This window comes from Mustela nigripes, chromosome 13, assembly GCF_022355385.1.
Source record: "Mustela nigripes isolate SB6536 chromosome 13, MUSNIG.SB6536, whole genome shotgun sequence".
NCBI classification, from domain to species: Eukaryota; Metazoa; Chordata; class Mammalia; order Carnivora; family Mustelidae; genus Mustela; species Mustela nigripes.
Genome location: NC_081569.1, coordinates 9,293,531 through 9,315,132, shown reverse-complemented (window position 1 = coordinate 9,315,132; position 21,602 = coordinate 9,293,531). Strand labels below are relative to the sequence as shown.

General features: G+C 46.5%; 1 protein-coding gene across 8 annotated transcripts in view; it reads left to right on the top strand.

Annotated features, from left to right (window-relative positions):
* The window catches only part of AKAP13 (A-kinase anchoring protein 13), a 322,148-nt gene that overhangs the window by 273,181 nt on the left and 27,365 nt on the right, over positions 1 to 21,602 (top strand). For 6 of the 8 annotated variants that reach the window (XM_059371621.1, XM_059371619.1, XM_059371618.1 and 3 more), the window contains 3 exons: positions 13,960 to 14,027; positions 16,109 to 16,175; positions 20,315 to 20,450. In XM_059371621.1, coding sequence (XP_059227604.1) covers positions 13,960 to 14,027; positions 16,109 to 16,175; positions 20,315 to 20,450 — 271 coding nt within the window. The remainder of the gene's footprint in view (positions 1 to 13,959; positions 14,028 to 16,108; positions 16,176 to 20,314; positions 20,451 to 21,602) is intronic. The other 2 variants (XM_059371616.1, XM_059371622.1) reach the window with 1 other exon arrangement.

Sequence of the window (21,602 nt, the reverse complement as noted above, 5' to 3'; positions counted from 1 at the left end):
GACATCATGACCTTGTCGTATTCTCAGTCATTTGTGCATAGTATCCCAAGTGACTTGTTACCAAAAGTAATTAACTTACTGGAAGTTGAAGTTTTTAAAGGCTTGTTTGAGCAGACTCAAAGCTACTGCAAAAAATGGTTTCCACCCAGTTATGCTAGTCCGCAGTCCAACTTGTCGCTGCCACAGCTGTCGTGACTTTCTGAATGACTGGCTTTATGATCACATTCTTTCAAGATGACTTTTGTGGATTTATTATATCCCAAATGTTGTCTGTAGCACTGTTTGTTGTACTGTCCTATTAAAAAACCCACCACCTCGTGGGAGGAGCTCTCATTGAAATCTTTGTGTATTTCACACACATTTATGTCCTTCCTGTACGACTCACTAAGAAATGGAGCGTTGTAGCATAGTGCTAAGTTTTATGAGCCCTCTAGAAAACCAGAGGCCACCACTGTCTGAGACCTCCTGCATATTTATTTTGGGGCCCAGATTCTATGAGGCTCTTCCCTGGGACACCCCACAAATGTCCTCTGGTTAGTTTCTTGCCACTTGACACAGCTCCTTGGTACCAGAATAACTTGGCTGCCTAGGACAGTCGTCACCAAGCACTTTTTAGTATGTTCATGTATCATTAAAATGTTGTTAGACTACTTGCACAGGGTGTGTATATTTGATGCAAGAACTACACGCTTGTCCTGTCCTGTCCTGTCCTTACCCAGAGCTCATTCTAGGGGCTCCAGGGTGGCTCATTTGGTTAAGCATCTGACTCTTGATTTCAGCTCAGGTTACGATCTCAGGATTGTGAGATGGAGCTCTGCATTGGGCTCTGTGCTGGGTGTGGAACCCGCTTAAGATTCCCTCCCCCCACCCCAGCCCAATACAGAAAAGGGGGGCAGGAAAGAAAGGAAGGAAGGAGAAGAGTGGAAGAAAAGAAAGAAAAGAAAACTATTGTAGGAATAGGAGAATTCTTTTTGTTTGCTGGTTATTAGTCTTATTAATAATAATGTCTTAGGTCAGTGGTTTCTTTGCAGGAATTTGTAAGCTACATCCTCATTTTATTCTAGTTGGAACTAGTATAATCTAAAGCTCACTTCATTGAGCCCCTGCACACTTCCATTCATCACAGCATGCTGGAGGGATGAGAATGAGGACCGGTGCCGCTGCCCTAGCCCTTTCGAGGGCTCTCACCTCTAGAAACCTCTAGCACGGGTAAAGTGAAGCTTCCCAACATAGGGGCTGAGTGAGGCACCAGTATAGTGTCTGCATCAGCTCTATCTCTCTTTAAAGTCAATATAAATGAAAGCTGTAAAAGCTTCCTCCCGTATCCCGAAGAATCCTTCTGTGTATCCCTCCTGCAAAGTACCTTTTCTCCATTTGAGGAGCACTGGTCTCAGAGAAAAACAGAAAGACCTCCTGTCTCTTGATTGGACAGTATGAAACTGATACTCTGAGAACTTCAGTGAAGCAGACTGAACATAGTTTATGTTCTGCTATAAAGTAGAAATATCCAGTGCAATATATTAAAAAAAAAAAAATACATAGCCAAGCCTGCAGCAAGGAAAACCCCTGAAGAAACTCAGAATCAGAGCACTAAAGAGCCTTCCTAGTAGGGAGCAGGATATCTGGCCCCAAGGCACATAGTGGAAGCTGGAGCTCAGACCCCAGATAAAACTGAGAGCTTTAGAGACTGTAACATCCGTGCTGAATGACTTGGAAAAACTCCGCTGCCCGGCCCTTCTGAAGCAGCAAGGAAACGTGCCTGCCTTCTCCCAGGACTCTGAGTGAGAATTCCGCACTATCTGTGAACCTGGGGTCCAAATTCACACCACCCATACTCCAAACTAAAGTTTTCACAAGCGGTCGTATGAAATCCCAATCTGAGAACGGTAAACACTAAGGAACCTCCACTGACACAAATGCAGACCAGCCCTGCAGGGTCACACTGACAAGACAGGCTGGCTGGAGGTTCCCACGGGAGGAAAGAGGTCCTCTAAAGCTGAAACTGAGCTTTCGGTTAAACTGCATGGGCGCCTGGGTGACTCAGTCATCTGAGCATCTGACTCTTGGTTTCAGCTCAGGTCATGATCTTGGGGTCATGGGATTGAGCCCCATGTCAGGCTCTGCGCTGGGCCTGCTTGGGATTGTCTCTCTCCCTCCCCCTCTAACCCTCCCTGTACTCGCACCCACACCTCTCTCTCTCTCTCTAATAAATTTTAAGAAAAGAGAGAGAAAGAAAATACACAGACCCCACATAAGGAAGTCAGCCGCCATGAGGAAGTTAGCAAAGGCACAAACAGGGCAAGTTGTTGAGGCTTATTAAGAGGTCGAAATAAATAGAATTTCTAATGAAAGAACAGAACAGCTAATGGGTCGACCTGAAAAATAACAATAACATTTCAGGAATAAAAAGAGCCCCGGACCAATCTTCGTAGAGATTTTTCAGACATGTCACTCTTCCGCACCATTGCTGGACAGTTGTGATTTCTGTTTACAAAGGAAGAAAACGACTTCCACTCTGTCCCCCAGTTTAGGAAAGGGAGAGCTGGGTGAATGTTCTGGGAACTCTTAGGACTGCAGACTGGCTTTATTTTTGACATTTACTGTCAATAATTATGCGCTTGCGTTCCTCTTAACTGAAATTCTTCCACAAAGACCAGTTGTCTCTGCCAAGCACTGCGTTTGGTATTGTGATCCATTCCGAAGCCCTTGGTGGAGAAATATTTATTGAGCAGCAGTGTGTGTCAGGGACCTTTTTTTCTTCCCAGTCGAATATATCTGATACATAACATTGTGTAAATGTGAGGTGTGCAACACACTAATTTGATGTGCTTATATATTGTAATATATTTGCCACCATAGCCATATTTAGCCCCTCGGCTACATGTCATGGTTGTCCTTTCTTTTCAGAGGCAGGAACAATGAGATGAGAGGCGCGTTTCTCAAGCTGCTTACACCGCGGCATTTGAGAAGAGTTCTCAAAACTCTTCAAAAACCTTGGTAACTGCTCATTGCAGCATTATTTGTAATACAGAGAAACTTAAAGGAACTAAATAAATAACCATCAATAAAATATTGTATATTGGCTAGATGGAATTTGGAGCTGATATCACAAAGACCAGACTGAGGGTCAGCGAGCTCTTTCTGTAGAGGAGCTGGCAGAAGGGGTCCTAGGCTTTTTGCAGGTCTTTGTTGAGGCAGCTTGACTCTGCTCCTGGAGCCACACGTAGAGGCAGCCCAAGATGAGGCCTGGAAAGTGAACGTGGCTGTGTTCTGTGAAACTCTATTCATACAATGGGTGTGGGCTGAATTCAGCCCACAGACCATAGTCTGCCAGCCCCTGGGATAACTGCCGACACAAACAAATCTCCAGGACACTCTGATAAGTTGAAAAGGCAGCAGGTAGAACTGTACGTATGATCTGAATTTGTAGAAAAAAGTGAACGGTCATTGTTTCTATAAATAAGCAAGAATATTTAGAAGGGCATACCCCAAACTAGTATCAATTTAAGGGAAGAGACGAGGAGAGATCAGGGAGACTTTTTAGTTTATTTTCCTGTCTTGCTTGAGCCTTTTAAGACTGTGCTTGTATATAATTGGTTCGAGCAAAAATGAAGTGTAAACCTTGGATCTGTGATAACTTAAAGATTTTCCTGGTTGTCAGCTGGTCTCTGATGAAAGAGCAAAATATGTCAGTATTTGATTCAAGAACTTAATGGACAAAGAGCAAAACGATACCAGAAAACAGCTTGGCAGGAGACTCGAGAGCTGCTCTACCACTGTTACTGACGGCACCAGCAGGAGTAAGAAGCAATGTAGTCGATTCCACAGACTCACGGTCCTAAAACAGATGTGAAGTAGTATCAGAAGAGTAAGGGATGGAAGAGATGGAAAATGTTCTTTGAAGACCCAAAGAATCTTTTCCTTTGTGCTGTAGGGAACAGTGGAAAGCATTGGTTTCTGGTTATAGTAGATAGATGACTCCTGCCGTGACTGTCTCCAGACAGCTTTTCAATTTAAATTCAGGTTGGAAAGGTTTTCTAGTTTATGTTCAGTAAATGTTTTCTCTTACAGTGCTATTAATTTTTTTTAAAGATTTTATTTATTTATTTGACAGAGATCACAAGCAGGCAGAGAGGCAGGCAGAGAGAGAAGAGGAAGCAGGCTCCCTGCTGAGCAGAGAGCCGGATGTGGGGCTTGATCCCAGGACCCTGAGATCATGACCTGAGCCAAAGGCAGAAGCTTAACCCACTGAGCCACCCAGGCACCCCGCCATTGATATATATAGATATAGACCCTCCTTGGCTATATTAATTCTTTGCCTACATTAGACTATAGTGGCTCAGAATTAAACCTGCAGCTGGCATGGCACTGATTGTCAGATAGCAACAATATCTGCTGTGATGTAGGACAATGCACTACTGCTAACCACAGGTATCTTGAGCCCTTTTTTTTGTTTTCTCGAAACCTCTTCCTGTGAAATGTACGTGGAGTTTCTCTTTTGCCGGGCTTGCTCCATGAGGCAGCATAGCCAGTCTTCCTAGACTGTGAAACCACTCACGGTGTTGGAATAGTGTGCACTAGGATTTCCCCTGGAGAGTGGGATCTGGGATACCTCTTGGAAACTTACGTGGCTCTAGGATACCAGAGGGATCCGTGAAGAATCACTTGTGTGGGTTCTTGTACTGAACAAAACTAAATGTGGGAGGTTTGAGACTCGGAGACTTAAGTCATATCAGCCACAAGACTGTGTAGTAATTAAATAGTTTTTTTTTTTTTTAAGATTTTATTTATTTATTTGACAGACAGAGATCACAAGTAGGCAGGGAGACAGGCAGAGAGAGAGGAGGAAGCAGGCTCTCCGTAGAGCAGAGAGCCCGATGCGGGGCTCCATCCCAGGACCCTGGGATCATGACCTGAGCCAAAGGCAGAGGCTTTAACCCACTGAGCCACCCAGGCACCCCAGTAATTAAATAGTTTGATAGAGTAGTGGTTTTCGATTTTTTTTTTCCCCCAGTGGAAATGTTTTGTTAGTTCTATGGATTTTTTAATAAATAAATATATGTATATATAAAAAACTAATTTTAAACCTGCATTAAAAATCCACATGCTGAAAATATAACCAGATATTAACATCAGCACATTAGTATTTTTTAAGGATTTTATTTATTTGTTTATTTATTTATTTATTTGCCAGCGAGAGATGACAGGTAGGCAGGGTGGCAGGCAGAGGGAGAGAGGAGGAAGCAAGGCTCCCTGCCGAGCAGAGAGCCCGATGTAGGGCTTGATCCTAGGACCCTGAGATCATGAGCTGAGCTGAAGGCAGAGGCTCAACCCACTGAGCCACCAAGGTGCCCAACATTAACATATTAACTTCAGCTATCAGCCTACCTACTGTTTGCATTTTTCCTAGTTCCAATTAATTGAAGAATATAATGTGATTGCAAAGAAAGCCATTTTTTAAACTGCTAATATTTGGAACCTACTCATCTGTGTGAATGAAGATGTCCCCATATTGTGTACGCAAAACGAAATACAGGAGTGTAAATTAGATGCTGAGGTAGTTCCATGAATTGCAGCTGTCCTAGGCAGCTCTAATTTCTGATTTTTAGATCCATTAAAGCAACTTCATTGTTTTCATTTGCTGACTTCAAAAGTAAATGTTAAAATTGTGACTCGAAAAGCCACCCTGAATATTTTACACATTTGATGGCATTTCACTGTATTTCTCACTCAAGACTTTTTAAAGGTGGAAACCAATCAAATACCAGATTGGCTACTCGATTTATGCTAACAGCATTTATAAACTTATAATGGGGTGGAACTTTTATGGATTGGTCTGTTTGGCTTAACTGTTTCTTCTGGAAGCAGAGTATTCCATGGAGTCCAGCCTGGGGTCACTGGAGACTTTCTGATTGGAGGTCTGTCAGGGGAAGGGAGTATCAACATTCTCAGCCAGTGGTTCTTTAATTTATGGCAATAGCTTGTGATCTAGCAAAAATCACAAGTTATGTTAGTTCTCCCTGCTCTGCAAAAACAAGGGAAAAGAGTAATATTTTTGAAGTTTAAACTGAAAGAATCAGCAAAAAGGAACACTTTGATAGGGCCTGTTACCTTCTTCTGCACCTAAGGTTCAGAAATCCGAGTTTCATTCGCGTACCACCCCACCTCAGAGCTTGCTCCCTGTCCCCCCTGCAGCTTTGCACTCAGCCCTGGGGGAGTGTTGAAATAGGCTCAGCATTTGGTGGTGGCATTAAGATGTGTGTATGACAGTGTGCAGCCTGCCACAAGAAAAAAATCAAGGCTTGAAAGCAAGGGAACAATGTGTAGTCATTTTCCCAACGGAGCAAAAGCAATCGGCTGATTCTCTCAGCTTCCTGAAGAACAGAGCCTGCGATGAATGTTTGTGTGTGTGAAGCACCATCTGTTATCTTAGCAGGAAGTGGAAAATATGAGTAATTTGGAGATTCAGAACCTTTTTTTCCCTTTTCTCCATCCCCTCCCATGTTCAGGATCTTCCCAGGAGTCTCAGGAAATGTAGCATCCCTCCAGTTAGTCCCCTACCCTCCTGGGAGCTTTCCTTTTCAGTTAAACATAACCGTCTGTGGCCAGCTCCTGGAGCCTCCCACCCAAGCCCCTGCTCGGTCAGGTGTGAGTCATGGTCTGGGAAGATCAGCCACATAGCCCATCGTACTGATAGATGATGGTGGCTGATAATTGACGGGGCACCAGTCTTCCAAATGTCATTAGTCCCTTTAACATATTCTGCATGCATATACTAAGCCATTCAACAGGATAAGAGCATTTTAAAACCCATCAACATCTCTCGACTCCACTGGTATACACCTGGACCAGTCTGAATTAAGTCATAATCCTGGATGAAAGCTTGAATTCCTTTACATGGACTTGCGTGGAAATGGTCTTGATCACAGACACTGGAAATGGCAAGAGTGAAGCTTCCATATAGTTTCTTTGCAGCCTGCTGTGGGGTGGGGTGTGGGGGTTTGGCGAAAACCACAAAAGCCAAGACTAAAGCCCCCTGCCAGGACCACTTTCATGTATTTTAATTTAGGAGAAATCCAGCAGGTCTTTTTTTCTCAGCCATAATTCGATTCTTGTTTTAGGGTTAGGTCTCTTAATGGGGAAAGGAAAGAGTGTCTTCAGTTCTTCAGCTACATAAAGCTTTCCTTGAAAAATCAGCTGTTCTTTCCAGCTGCCACAAATAATCTGGTCTTTGGAATGCGTGGTGGAGTCCTTCAGAGTAAGGAATTCATTATGTTTGGGTTTCAGATCTTGTCAGTGGTTCTGTTTTATTTGCTTTAAACAGATGTAAGATGATCTTGAGATGATTGCTGATTTACTTTCTGTTGTGTTAGCAGCTTCTGAGTACTTTTGTGGTAGGTTGTTTCTCTTGATTAAAAAAATAAACAAGCAGATCAGCTACACTCTAAATAGGAAACAGGAGAGTGTTCAGAACGTGTGTGCTGGTCGGATTTTGCTTTGGATTTCATCTGGGAAGGCAGCTCTCTGTATGCTGTTTTCTGATGTGTAGACTTCATTGCTTACGTGGGATAGTATAATACACATAATCGATTAAAGAAAAGACATTTGTCGCTTAGGGGAAAGGGAGGCAAAAGAGGAGCCTATCATTTCCCACTCAGGCAGGGCTCTCGTGTTTACCGGCGTTCTTAGGCGCACTTACCAGCGCTAGTTACATGAACCCTTCGGCAAAGGTGGTGGGGCTCTCTTCTGTGGCTTTCCTCTTGTTCTGTACATCATCTTTGTGGTTATTACACCAGCTACAAAGAACATTTTCTGTGCCTTATAGCTTAGCCTGTAGCTAATACGTTGTCAGTCCAAACTACCATGTTTCACACTTCCCAGAGATTTGAAACAAAATAAGTTGCAGAAAAAATTTGGGAGAATGTATTTCCAAGTTGCTCATACAAACTGGCTTGTTGCTGTTTCCATTATCGCTTGTTTTAGTTTTAGTTTTAGTTTCTGGTTGAAATGATAGGAAGCAGTTGCACTTTTCTGTCCTTAACTGTAAGCCTTCATCCTGTTCCTTGAGAAAGATCAGAGGATTTTCTCCAGATCCGTTTTGCTGCTCAGATGTGCCTCCACTAGGCAGGACTCCTAGCATGTTCCCTGAGGATGATCAGTGACTCAGGGTGGGAAGTCTCCTCACTTCGGAACTCAAGAAGGTGACTCCTCCCTTTCATAGCCGTCCTGACCTGTCCAGGACCTGTGCTGTCCTGTGATTTCAGTACCGTTCGGTAGGGCCGTTCCTCTTCCCTCCTTCAAAGCATCGTTTCAGAGTTTCTTACCAGTTGTTTTTTGTTTTTCTGCTGAGAGAGAGACAGCGTGTCATATAAACAGCTCACCACAGCTCTGTGGCGGTTGGTGGCAGAGGTTTTAAAAAAAAAACAGATAGATGATATTTCCCAGTTATGTGGGTTTTCCTTCATGTTCTTCTGTCTGATGCCTCCTGGTAGTGAAAAAAGAAGTTGAAGGCTGAGCTGTGTGTTTAAATTCAGAGGAATCTAATTAGGAGCCAACTCTGTTCTTGTAAACCACTATGCTGAGACCTTTCTGAATAGCCTTGAAAAATGAAAGCATGTTGCTTACTGCTATTAGGAAATCTTTTTCTTCTAAATAAATAAAAGACCAAATAATTTTTGGAGCTCCCTGACAACATGGTATGGTTTGTGGCAGAGAGCTTGACAGTGTCTTCGCGTCTCCTGCTCTTGGTCATTGTCTGTGTTCCAGAACCGAGAAGAAGAAGGTTCTAACCTCGTGACTCTGGCTGATGTCAGTGGGGCCGGAGTCTCTAAACCACCCCACACACCACTAAAACTGTGGCTGCAAGCAGAGTCCGGGGACATCTCAGTAACAAGCTGAGTGTTTTTCAAGTAGGTACTTGAGTATGTCAGGCAGACATCCACAAGAATGACTTCTCACTGAGACACAAGCCCTATTACAGACCACATTATGATTTCAGCTCATGAGAAGTTTGGGGACCTGTCTCAGCTGACTAAGAAAGTGAATTTGTATGAAAAGTTTTTTAGAAGTACATTTTATTATTACATCTGCATGCGTGATTCATCAGTTGGGAGTTGTCTTTCACATCCCAAACACTGGCCTGAGAACTTGACTACTACAGAAGTCTGTTTAAAAGTGAAGGCACCACCTCTTCAGAAATCACCTTTGCTTAGTTCTTTGGTGTTAGAGCTGACTGGGGAGACAGGTTGTGTCCCAGTGTACTAAGGGGTCGCTTGTAGATCGAAATTAGTGGCAGGTTCTCAGGCAAATCCCACCCCCTGTGTTGCCCATAGAGGTCAAAAACATTATTGATTTTCATTAAAGCAGAGAAGAGAATGCACTTCTGTAATTGGACTAGAAGACAAGAGAGGCTGATTGAAAAATTGTTTTTAATCCATGACAACTATGATTGACTTTAGAAGTTAAGGAAATATTTATGGGGCGCCTGGGTGGCTCAGCGGGTTAAAGCCTCTGCCTTCGGCCCAGGTCGTGATCCCCGGGTCCTGGGATCGAGCCCTGCATCGTGCTCTCTGCTCAGTGCAGAGCCTGCTTCTCTCTCTCTCTCTCTGCCTGCCTCTCTGCCTACTTGTGTTCTCTGTCAAATAAATAAATAAAACCTTAAAAAAAAAAGTTAAGGAAATATTTAAAAGGAAATCCAAGGAACTTTGGAGGATATTAGAATGTGATGCACTGGGGTTTGGTTTGGGTTTTTAAATACTAGTACAAAGTAGTACATTGATAATGTGACAGACCTATGTATGCTACCCTCAACATGAGAAGGTAGTAACATTTTATTATATTTATTATATACTTATTTATTAACTCAGATTACTTTTGAAGAAATAAACATTACAGTTGAATCCCCCCATATTTCCCTGCCTAATCCTCTTCCTCACTCCTCAAGGACAAGCACTGTCATAAATTCAGTGTATATGTAGTCTGTATTTTGTAATTTTGTCTCCTACATAAATGTCTAATTTTTTTTGTTTTTAGTTGACATAAATGGTACCATATCTCATTCTGTAATTTGCTTTATTCTCAACATTAAATCCAGCAGATCCGGAGTATTGAAACTGATCAATCTCTGGACCATTGACTTCTCTTAAATGGTACTCCATTTTATGAATATATCCGATCTGTCCCACTGCTAAGTCACTTGGGCCGTTTCCAGTTTTCTCTGTCACAAGCAGAGCTGCAAGGATCCTCTCTGTGCACCAAGGGAATCGCTAAGTCGTCAGACGGGCACCTTGTCAGCTTAACTGCATGTTTCCAAGATGCTGTTGGAAACAGAGGAACCAGCTTCTCCATCCCTCGGCAGATGCCGGGAGTTCCCGCAACACCGCTTCCTCACCAGTTCCTGGACTGGGCAGGCTTTTATTTTATCCAACCTGGTTGGACACGAAGTGGTATTTCTCTGTTGTTTTAGTTTGCATTTCTGATTTCTAGAGAGATCAGGCACCGTTTTGTGTTGTGAACGGCCTGTACACAGTCTGCACGACTTTTCTGTTGCGATCTTTGTCTTTTTCTTACTGGTTTATGACGAGTCTTTAACACTGTCAGGACCGTGATTATGTGTGGCAGTACATGTAGTTTCGCTTCAAAATGTGTGGTTTTCTTTGTCTGGCGTATGGATTTGTTAGTTTTCCTCATACGCTTATCTTCCACGTTTTAGGCGGAGAGGCGGGCAGGGGGGGGTTGAGCAGGCTCCCCACTGAGCAGAGAGCCCGATGCGGGGCTCGATCCCAGAACTCCGGGATCATGACCTGAGCCGAAGGCAGAGGCTTTAACCCACTGAGCCACCCAGGTGCCCCTAAAGCGTGTTTTGTTAAGTAGAAGGGACAAACCAGAGGTTCTCCTGAGAGGGGACAAGGAGGAATGGGGTTAAAGAAGAGGTCTCTGAAACACTTGAGCTGAGCGGGGATTTGTGAAAGACAGAGGAAAGGTGGCGAGGGGAGCCTGTGCGTGAGAGGGAGGATGGGCCACCTACGACCTTGGAATTGGGGGCGGGGGGCTCTGTGCTCCCCAGCATCTGCATGGCAGGCACCCCGGAGTAAGGATAGCATGCAGACGGGGGACTGTGTCTGTCTTACTAGAACATGACTGTAGGAATTGTCTCAACTACCAAGCAGGGCTTCTCGCTGTGGGTATAGCAGCTTGGAGCACCTGCCCACCTCTCCCCGCTCTTCAGACATCTAGTGCTCACTGGGCTGGGAACTGGGCATAGGGATCTAAAAGTTGTAAAAGACAAAGTGAGACTCCCTCAAGGAGTTTTCTGTCCAGTGGAACAGAGCGGCCAGTCCAGTACTGTGATGGAGGCCGGCGTGAAATTCCAGAAGAGCAGCAGTGGGAAGTCTTTCTTTCCCGGGTGGGTCAGGACTTCATCGAGGTGAGTCCTGCCGACCCAGTCAGGGAAAGGGACACAAGCACAAAAGACTGTTCGCTCAGGGCTCACAAGCATGACCAAAAACATAGTGAGCGCCTGGAAGTTCATGCATGGCAGGCCGTATCGAGCCAAGTGGGAAATTTGAGCTTTACCGTAAAGATGATGGGAGCTGCAGGAGAGTGTCTGGGAGGTGAGAGGCCAAAAACAAAGTTAAATACAAACCAGTGAAGACATACGGTCCAGCCCACCTGTTGCCTCTTTGGGACTTCCCTGGAAGACTGCTGGCTGGGGAGGCATGAAGCCTCCAGCCCAGCTTCCCCGGGGTCTGCGTCCTGGAACAGGACGTTGCATGTATGCAAACAAGGGCAGAGCCGCACTGGCATCTCAGGAGTCACCTGGATTTCTGCGTGTGGTTCTGCTGTTTCTCTCAGTAGTAAAACAGTGACTTCTTTATCAAAATTGATCCTTATTTTCAAGTCACAGAGAACTGGACAAATTAATGAGAGCCAGTGGTTTCCGGTTCTTTAGAGAAACATCCTCCAAATGTTTACTCTTCCTAATTAGAATGAGTCACTCCCCAGGGGTCTCTTTCCTTCTGTCCAGAAAGGGACATTGCTGAGAAACCCCAACATTTCTGGTCAGTGGCACATAACCTCTCTCGCACCGCCGACTTCTAGAGCAGCTCACCGCTTACATGGGGGTGACCGCAGGCGGTAGTAATGACAGGGACCATGGCATCCACATCACTCCCTTGCCATCTGCTCCTGGAGGAGGGAACAGCGTTTTGACTGAGTCGCTTCTGGGATTTTCCTCTTGTTGGTACCAACGTTAGCCTTTCTCAGCAGAGCCTCTCCACGTCCTGCCATTGGTAAAGGAACTTAGGTGTCTCTTCAGGTTTGTTAACAGAAAGATGACTAGAGAGTGAATGTCACGAGGGGTGAAGCCAGAAGAGGTCAGCTAGATGGGGCAGAGGCAGGCCTAGGAGAGAAAGGCCCAGAATAAAGCCTCACCCCACCCCCAGGACCCCAGACTGGTTGCGACTGTGGCCCATCCTGTTGACAAAAGCAGACATGCTCCTGCTAGCCTCCTGGGTGGTGGTGGCCTCTGTCAAGGCTTCTCCTGTCAGGGCCCTTCCCCGGACGTAACCTCGGGGGTGGCTGGGGCCACCTTAGTGGTAATTCAGATGACACAGAAGCTGAAGTCTTAAGCTGCGTGAACCTGGTGGGACACTCCGGTGGAATTTACTTTGAAAAATTATCCCAAGGGAGAATGTGGACCCTTCTCTCATTTACTGGATGGGGAAACTGAGGCACTATGGAACGACTTGCATGTGCTGCACTAACTAGCAGAGCCAGGACCTAAATCAGATGTCCCGCAGAGCAGTTCCTCCTGGGCTCCTGTCACTGCTAATGAGTTGGCATCTCACGTCTTATAATCAGATCGTGTCAGGGCACCTGGCCTTTGGGTAGAGGAGACCTAGTAGGTCTTGAATAGGAGCCGTGAGCCAGGCCCTGTGCTAGAGAGATGTAGAGACTCAGCAAGAGATGCAGCACTCTGGAGAACACCGGGAGACCGTGACGGTACAGCGTGACGGGTGGCACTAGAGCTCCGTGAGCCGAGTAGGCATGGCGGGAGCAACTGTTGAGAAAGGGCCGGTGGGAAGAGGCGTCTCGACCCACCGTGAGTGAGCGGACGTGGGCAGGACCTGGGGTGCTGCCTGTTGAATGGTGTCCGGTTGATTTTCTCAGGGAGCCTTCCTGGAGAGGCTCTCTTCGCCCAGTGCCCCCACAGACAGATCCATTGTTTGTTTCTGCTTCCCCTCTGGCCTCCTGGCGTGGTTCTGTTTTATGACTTCATAGCAGCAGCAGGAGCTGACAGCAGCCCTTCTGAGGCCCAGAGGGGTGGGCTTTTGCGTCAGTGGCTTGGGCGCCAAGGGAGTAAGAAGTAAGGGTGAGGCTCGTGTCATAGGCAGATGTGGCCTCCCCTGCATCTTTCAGGAAGTATCCCACTTGATCCCGAGTCAGGATGCCCTGACCTGCCTGGGGCGGTTCTGAGCACCTCTCTTTTGCGTCTCCTGACTCCGCTGGGCCGGAGGAAGCTCAGGGTGGTTACGATCCCAAGCAGAAGGACCTAAACAGGCTCTCGGATTCCCACTCTGCCTTTGACACAGCCATGCGGATATCCCAAGTCCCGGGAAGGGGCTCTGTTTGTGGATTTGTGACTTCGACCTCCCATGTTGACAGCAGACAGTTTTACTTTCCGTTTTGCTCGGTAAGCTCTCAGCTTCCTGCCTGAGAGGCTCCAGACTTCTCGTTTCGGTGACTCAGAAATCACATCTGCTCTCCTCTCTCCTCCTCCCCGTGACGTCACGCGCCTGCTTTCTGGCAGAGACCACAGTCTGTAATCCCAGTTAGAGCCGCCTTCTGACATGCAAGTGACTTAACTCGGGAATCCACGGGCTGCTGTGGCCGCGGGGAGGCAGAGTCCCAGATCTCTCAACTTGGTGGAAGTCACCTTGGGCTTTGCTTGCTTTCCAGGTTGCGGTGCGTTTGTCCACAAAGGCTGCAGAGAAAGTCTGGCCTCCTGTGCAAAGGTCAAAATGAAGGTAAGACATTCCTTGGGGTGGGGAGAGGCCTGGTTGGGGTTTTTGTTTGTTGTGATCATTTGGTACCAACCCTGAGACCAAAGCAACCAGTCATTCTTCTCAGAAGCGACTGAGTCTCTTCTTCACTGACACACTTGGGAATCTGTGGCTTTTGGAAAACAAAATGCTTTCAGGAGTCTTGTGTTAAATGCACATTTCTCTGCATTTCTAGCGTCTCTGTGTTGCTGTCAAAGTGGTTTTTGCTCATAAGCATGCCCGTGGGCCCGCCCTGCTGCTCATACACCCCGCTTCCTCATGGCCACCCTGAGGGCAGCAGGTGGCACTCGGGGGCTTTGAGCTGCCGGGGAGCTCGGTGGCGGAGGGTTGGACGTGGCCTGCCCCTGGCACTGGTGTCCACAGAGCAGGGAGCAGTTGGCTCTGGTCACGTGAGGCAGGAAGAGGCAGCGCCCGGAGTGGGGAGGGATCTCACGTGCTGTGTGATAATGGGCACCGCTTATCGGCTGGCCCTTTGAGAGAGTGGGTTTGGGGACCAAACCTCTGTGGTTTTCCGTGTTCTAGTCCCCTGTAAATAAATCTCCTCTGTCCTTGTCTGAGGAGCACTCTCCAGCTGCATCCACACGATGCGCAGCCTGCGTGGGCTTCGTCAGAGAGCAGACGTGTGTCTAGCTCAGCGGCCTCACGTTAGACTGAATGTGCGTTAGAGTCCCCTCAGGGACCTGCCGAAAGACCATTCACTGCTCCCCCTCCCCTGCGCACTCTGGGGTGGGGCCCAGGAATTTGCATTTCTAAGTTCCCAGATGATGCCGGGGCCAAGAGTCTGAACCGGTGTAAAAATGACACACTTCTGTGCCCCAGATCTCACCAGCCCATCGACATCAGTTGTGGTTGGCTCTTGAAGTATTTTTGTTGATGATGCAGTTTGTTTGTTTTTTCTAATCCCATTTCCTATCTAATTTCTCCTTAAAAAATTGGAAGATCTCACAACCCTGGTTATTTCCTCATAGCCAGCGTTCCCGATTTTCAGCTTGCTCTTTTTCCGGTTATTCATAGTACTCACCTTCTCAGAGTTTCTGCATAACAGCCTGTATTTACTTCTACATGTATTTTGCATGGTCTGCACCTTCCTCCCACTAGCGTGTAAGACCGAACTTGCCAAGCAGTCCGAAGTCGGGAATGTTTGATCCGTTGATAGATCCTAAGCCTGCAGCATGGAATCTGGCGGTCTAGGTCCCTAAATGTTGGGGAACAAGAACGTGAAGTGTAATCCCCGGGGGCTGAGCTGCCGCGTCCCTGACAGATGTGCGAGTTCCCTCCCCACCCCGCCCCCTTGCCTCTTTCGCCTGTTGCCTGCCTAAGCCCACGGGCACTGAGTTTGTGATCTGAGGGGACTTAGTGCTATTGGGAATGAACTAGGCTCTGTAGAAGGCTGACGGTAGAGGTAGCGTCTTCCCTGTAAGAGAACACAGCCTCAAAGGGAGAGTTCCATTTTTAAATTGGAAGTAACCTGTGTCCACTCATAGTTTATCTCCGAGTACATTGGTTCACTCTGTAACTGCTCACACACAGTGTTTCTGTCACATGCCCCAACAAAAATCTCAACTGAAATTCGTACCATACCTAAGGACTGTTTAGTGCCTCCTTGATGCTAGTCACTGGAGAAACAGCGATGAAAAAGGCACAGATGCCGCTCTTCAGGGGAAAACGGCAGGCCGACAGTGACCGTAAATGAGGGCAGCTAGGTGATCTGTGCCGGCTCCTCAGGGCCTGCCAGGCACTGCCTTGGGTGAGGAGGTGATGGGTGGCTTGACCCAGGAGGCGCTTCTCCCGTGGTCTTGAAATCAAGGGAGACCCTGGGGTGAAGGGGCACAGGGCATTCCTGGCAGGAGAAGCAGCCTGTGCGGAGTCCTGGCGCTTGGCAGGTTCCGAGTGAAGAGCCCGTGGGGGTGGCCGGTGGGATGCCTAGCGCCGTCGGCCACGCGCCGCTCTGGAGCTCTCTCCCTGCTCTGGGCTCCTTGAGACCTGACCCAAGCGAAGTTGCGGGTGCGGTCCTTGTGTGTTCATTTATTTCCTTTTTTCTTCAGCAGCCCAGAGGGAGCCTTCAGGCGCAGGACACGTCTTCGCTGCCCACAGTCATCATGAGAAGCAAGCGTAAGTCAACAGTCCTCCGGCCCTTCTTGACTCTCTGGTTCAGGACTTAAACACACTTTTCTAATATTCATCTGTTATTCTTAATCAAGATTTGAGCATTTACTTTGTGGTAAGTTAGAGAGGGCTGCAGGTGATGGACCAAAAGCCTGGTGTTCCCCCATCAAACTCCCTTGGAAGGCTTCTAGACTAGTATGTGTCTTGAAAGGCGTTTAAGCAGCTGATCCCATGCATCTCGAAATTCCTCTTCCATGAGTTGACAGTTACACTTGTTTTTGGCACCTCAGGGTTGCGCAAAGAAAATGAGATCTTACTGATTAAGCTTCTTAGTTTAGGGGCACCTGGGTGGCTCAGTCAGTTGAGCATCTGCCATTGGCTCAGGTCATGATCTCGGAGTCCTGGGATCGAGCCCCGTGTCAGACTCTCTGCTCAGTGGGGAGCCTGCTTCTCCCTCTGGTCCTCCCCACTATGTGTTGTCGCTCGCTCTCTCATATTCTCAAATGAATAAATGAATAAATAAAATCTTTTTTTTTTTTTTTTTTTAATTTTTTTAGGGGCACCTGGGTGGCTCAGTGGGTTAAAGCCTCTGCCTTTGTCTTGGGTCATGATCCCAGAGTCCTGGGATCGAGCCCCACATCGGGTTCTTTGCTCAGCGGGGAGCCTGCTTCCCCCTCTCTCTCTGCCTGCCTCTCTGCCTACTTGTGATCTCTGTCAAATAAATCTTTTTTAAAAATTTTTTTTACAATTTAGTTTATAAGCTGTGAAGTTAAGTAAATAGTTCTTTCTCCCCAAGGACTTTAAGCGGTTCACAGAATTCAGTCATTCACGTAGTACTGTCTCCAGCCAGTGTGTGCAAAGCTCTACTTCGGTTTTACTTAATGTTCTCCCTTTCTCATTCCCCATCCCCAGCCTCCTTCCTTTCCCTCCGTATCGTTATTTAACATATATCCTTGTGATCTGCTCTGTCTTTGCTCAGATGTTTGTGTCTGGAATTACCTTCACTGTTTTGTGTCACATTTGTAGTAGGTAAGACTGACACTTCTTCGTTCTTTTTTCTCAATCTGTCTTTTTAAGATCTGTGCACGTTCTTATGTATGAGCTGTTCCATAATTTAATTATCAGTTCCCCTGAAGATGGATATCTAAGTCATTTCCAGCTGCCACCACAAATAACGCAGTACTGGGTATCATCTTAATTGGCTCTCCAGGAACCCATATGGGATTCCCCCCTAAGGCAGTGTTTCTCAAAGTGTAGTTCCTGGATTCTTAAGACGTGCACATTCTTAGGCCCTACTAACACCTACTAAGTCAGAAGTCCCAGAGGTGGAGCCTAGTGATCTGTGCTCGAACAGATCCTCTGGGTGAGTGTGATGCACACTCAAGCTTGAGGACCACTGCTCCGCACGGACTTGCTCTGAGTTCTTCCAGATGCGTGCGAATTCCCTCTAGGTGGGTTAAGTGAGCATCTGATGCTCACTCTTTGCCCGTAGATTACTATAAGAGAGGTTTTGCCAGACCGACACCCACTGTAAGCAGTGATCCAACCCATTCCACTACCTTCTACCAGTCTACTCTGCCGTAAACATTTTTTCTTGGACATTATCCCTTGCTTCAGAACTAGCATCTTTCTTTTTTGTTTTAAATACCTATTGTATGTTAGGTGATGTATGCTACCTCTGACCCCCACAAGTATTCTCACTCCTGTTTCACACCCCCTGACGCAGTATGCAGATTGTGGATTCAAGTCGTGTGGGTTTGAGTCCCAGCCCTGCCGGTCAGTAGCCGTGTGACCTTGGGCATTTACTACATCCGTCCTCTGTGAACAGATGAAAACAGTTCAGTGGGTGGTTGTCAGCTTTAAATAAGATCACACCCGTCCAGAACCTAATAGTAGGCCTCCTAGTAGGCCTCCAAAGTGTTAGCTTTGGCTACTACTATCATTCCCACACAGGGAAACTGAGGCTCGGAAATATTACGTCACTTCCCTGACTGGAGTAGGGGTTGGCTTCAAACAAGGGAAAGCTGTTATTTTCGCCGTTACTCCGTCCTTTAAAAATAAAGTTCTTGGGGGGCGCCTGGGTGGCTCAGTGGGTTAAAGCCTCTGCCTTTGGCTCAGGTCATGATCCCAGGGTCCTGGGATCGAGTCCCGCATTGGGCTCTCTGCTCAGCAGGGAGCCTGCTTCCTCCTCTCTCTCTGCCTGCCTCTCTGCCTACTTGTGATCTCTCTCTGTCAAATAAATAAATAAATCTTTAAAAAAAAAATTAAAAAATAAAGTTCTTGGGACACTAGCTTGCTGAGTCCGTGCGACTCCTGATCTCAGGATTGTGAGTTCAGGCCCCACACTGGGTGTGGAGGTTACTTAAAAAAAAAATTTTTTTTTAATTTAAGGGAAAAAAAACCCAAACAGTTGTTCTTTATCACTTTTAGGGTTCTGCGTAGCATGACTTCATTCTGATTCTCCAGCCTTTTCTACGGATTCTTTATATCCATCCTCTTTTCTTTTTTCCCTTTGTTCTTCTACTTGTGCTCTTGGACTCTCCGCCTTCCTTCATACACTTCTCCTCATCTCGGTGTCCTGTTTGCCTTCCGACCTACCCACATCCACACCATTCTCCGAGAGCCAGCGTCTCCTCCTCCGTCAGAGTGTATCTGCTCTCTGACCCCCTCCTAAAACACCGAGGATGCCCCAGGCCCTTGGACACTTCAGCACGTTCCCTTCCTGCCGTCGCGCTCACTCCCTGTTGGAGCAAACCCCCATCTCCTGCTTCTCGGGTGCTTCCTGCCAGAAGGGTCTGGTCATACGGTCACGTAGTGTGTGTCTGATGTTTTATTGTCTCACCTTCCTCTAAGTCGAATTTGAATTGGAAATTAATGGTTTTGTTAATTTTTTATGAAGTCAGAAACCTCCCGCAAGACCGTGAATGTCACAGCAGCCGTCCCAGTCTTATTTCTTGCAGCTCCTGACACTGGTGGGGGTAGAAAGATCATGCAGCTCGAGTCTGGGGCACGAGCTCAGTTACCAGGGAAAAGTAATTTGTTAGCCAAATGCCAGGATGCTCACTCGAGCGTAACGAGAAGGGCTGGGGTCTGCGTATCTCACAAGCACCTCCCCCGTGGCTGGATAGGCGCTCGCACAGAATGCTGGGCTCTCTCACCTCGAGTTTCTTTTTTTTTAAAGATTATATTTATTTATTTGGCAGAGGGAGATCACAAGTAGGCAGAGAGGCAAGCAGAGAGAGAGAGGATGTGGGACTCTCTGCTCAGCAGGGGCCTTGCTTCCTCCTCTCTCTCTCTGTCTCTCTCTCTCTGCCTGCCTATCTGCCTACTTGTGATCTCTGTCAAATAAAATCCTTTTAAAAAGTAAATAAATAAATAAATATACTATTACCCATGATTCTTTATCTACATTGCCTAATCTCCGTGCCATCCCACAGCTAACCACTCTTCTTAGTTTTTATATGTATCTTCAAGTTTCTTTATGAAAGTAAGGCAAATACAAATTTGGCTCTTTTTTTTTTAAACATGAGAGTCTGTTGTGCAACTTTGTTCTGGGCCTTGATTCCCCCCCTCCCCCGCTCCCCTTACAGTATTATCTTGGAGATCCTGTGTCAGTTCTTGGAGAGGGTACTCATTTTTTTAAAGCTACATCATATGTCAGTCTATGGTGTACCATAATTTGTTAATTCATCTTCTTTTGCTACTCATTTGTGTCATGGCTTATATTTTACTTTAAGCAACAACATTGCATTGAATGACTTTGGACATGTGTCCTTTTAAGCATTACGAGTATGTCTTACAGAATCAACATATCCAGGGCACCTGACTAGCTCGGTCGGTGGAGCGTGGGACTCTTGATCTCGGGGTTGTGAGTTCAAGCCCCATGTTGGGAGCAGAGATTCCATTAAAAAAGAAAAAAAGGTAGAATAAACCTATTCTAAAGAGGAATTACTGGATCAAAGGATATGTAGGCATTTGTAGTTTCAACAGACACTGCCAGATGGTCTTCTGTAGAGTTTTTGTCATTTACACTCCCAGGACAAAGCTGTTTTAAAGAAATTTGTTCTCTTTGGCATTTGTTAGATGAGTCCCTACTCATAAGCTCGGACGCGTGGTTCAGGCGGTGTCCTCTCTTACCTTTACAGCCTCACAGCCCAAGGAGCGGCCTCGGTCTGCAGTCCTCCTGGCAGATGAAGCCGCTGCCATTCCCATGTTTGCCAACAGACGGTCCCAGCAGAGTGTGTCCCTCTCCAAAAGTGTCTCCATACAGAACATTGCTGGGTAAGTGGAGGTTTTAAGATCGCACAGTTGACATCTGGGTGACAAGAGCTTCATAACTGTATTATTTGATGGAAAGATTCTTCTAGGGAAAAATTATGTAACATAACGACGCGCACACCCCCGTGTTACTGACATGGAGAATGGGGAGTGCGCTTTGATGCACTGTTGTGCCCACCATTTTAAGCGGGGACCCCTTTAAACATGCCGTCAGCCACGTTGTCCTGTGCTTTGTGCACGGTCAGCTTCGCTTTTAAGGAACCGGAGTTGTAAAGAGGTGGTTTTAGATCAAAATGTGAAAATGGGGTGGGTAGAATGACTTATTTCTGATTTTTGTTTGTAACTACTTACCTTTTCAGATATCACACTTCTCTGTTGATCAGATGAACCTAGTGTTTCTGCTGCTCTTTATACATCTCTTTCCTGGGGTTGCATCTTTTTTTTTTTTTTTTTTTCATTTATTTGACAGAGAGAAATCACAAGTAGGCAGAGAGGCAGGCAGAGAGAGAGAGAGAGGAGGAAGCAGGCTCCCTGCTGAGCAGAGAGCCCGATGCGGGACTCAATCCCAGGACCCTGAGATCATGACCTGAGCCGAAGGCAGCGGCTTAACCACTGAGCCACCCAGGCGCCCCCTGGGGTTGCATCTTGATCCTTGAGTCCATTCCACAGCAGTGAATGATGGGGCCAGTTACGACTCTTAGGTCCCCACTCATTCATTTGCACTGAGGTCCTTTTGTGGTCTCTGCAAAAGTTGCTCTGGCCCCTGACTGTCCAGGCCTCAGCGTCACATGGCTAACACAGGGCTGATTATGATGTTGCTGGCTGTTTGGGGTAATAAGACTCCTGATTTCCCATCAAGCAAAGAACTCATTGCCAATGTAGGACTCAAAACATTTTTTCTATCTGTCGTAACCTAGGCTGGAGCAAAATTCTTAACTGAAGGATGCAAATCTTTTGTCTGTACATCCTAACCTCTGTGCTGGCTAGTGTTTTCTTGTTAAAAAAAAAAAAAATGTTTCAGGTATTTTGCTTTGTCTTTGTACTGTCATTATTCAAAAGCCTTCCTTTAGGGGTGCCTGGGTGGCTCAGTGTATTAAAGCCTCTGCCTTTGGCTCAGGTCATGATTCCAGGGTCCTGGGATCGAGTCCCGCATCA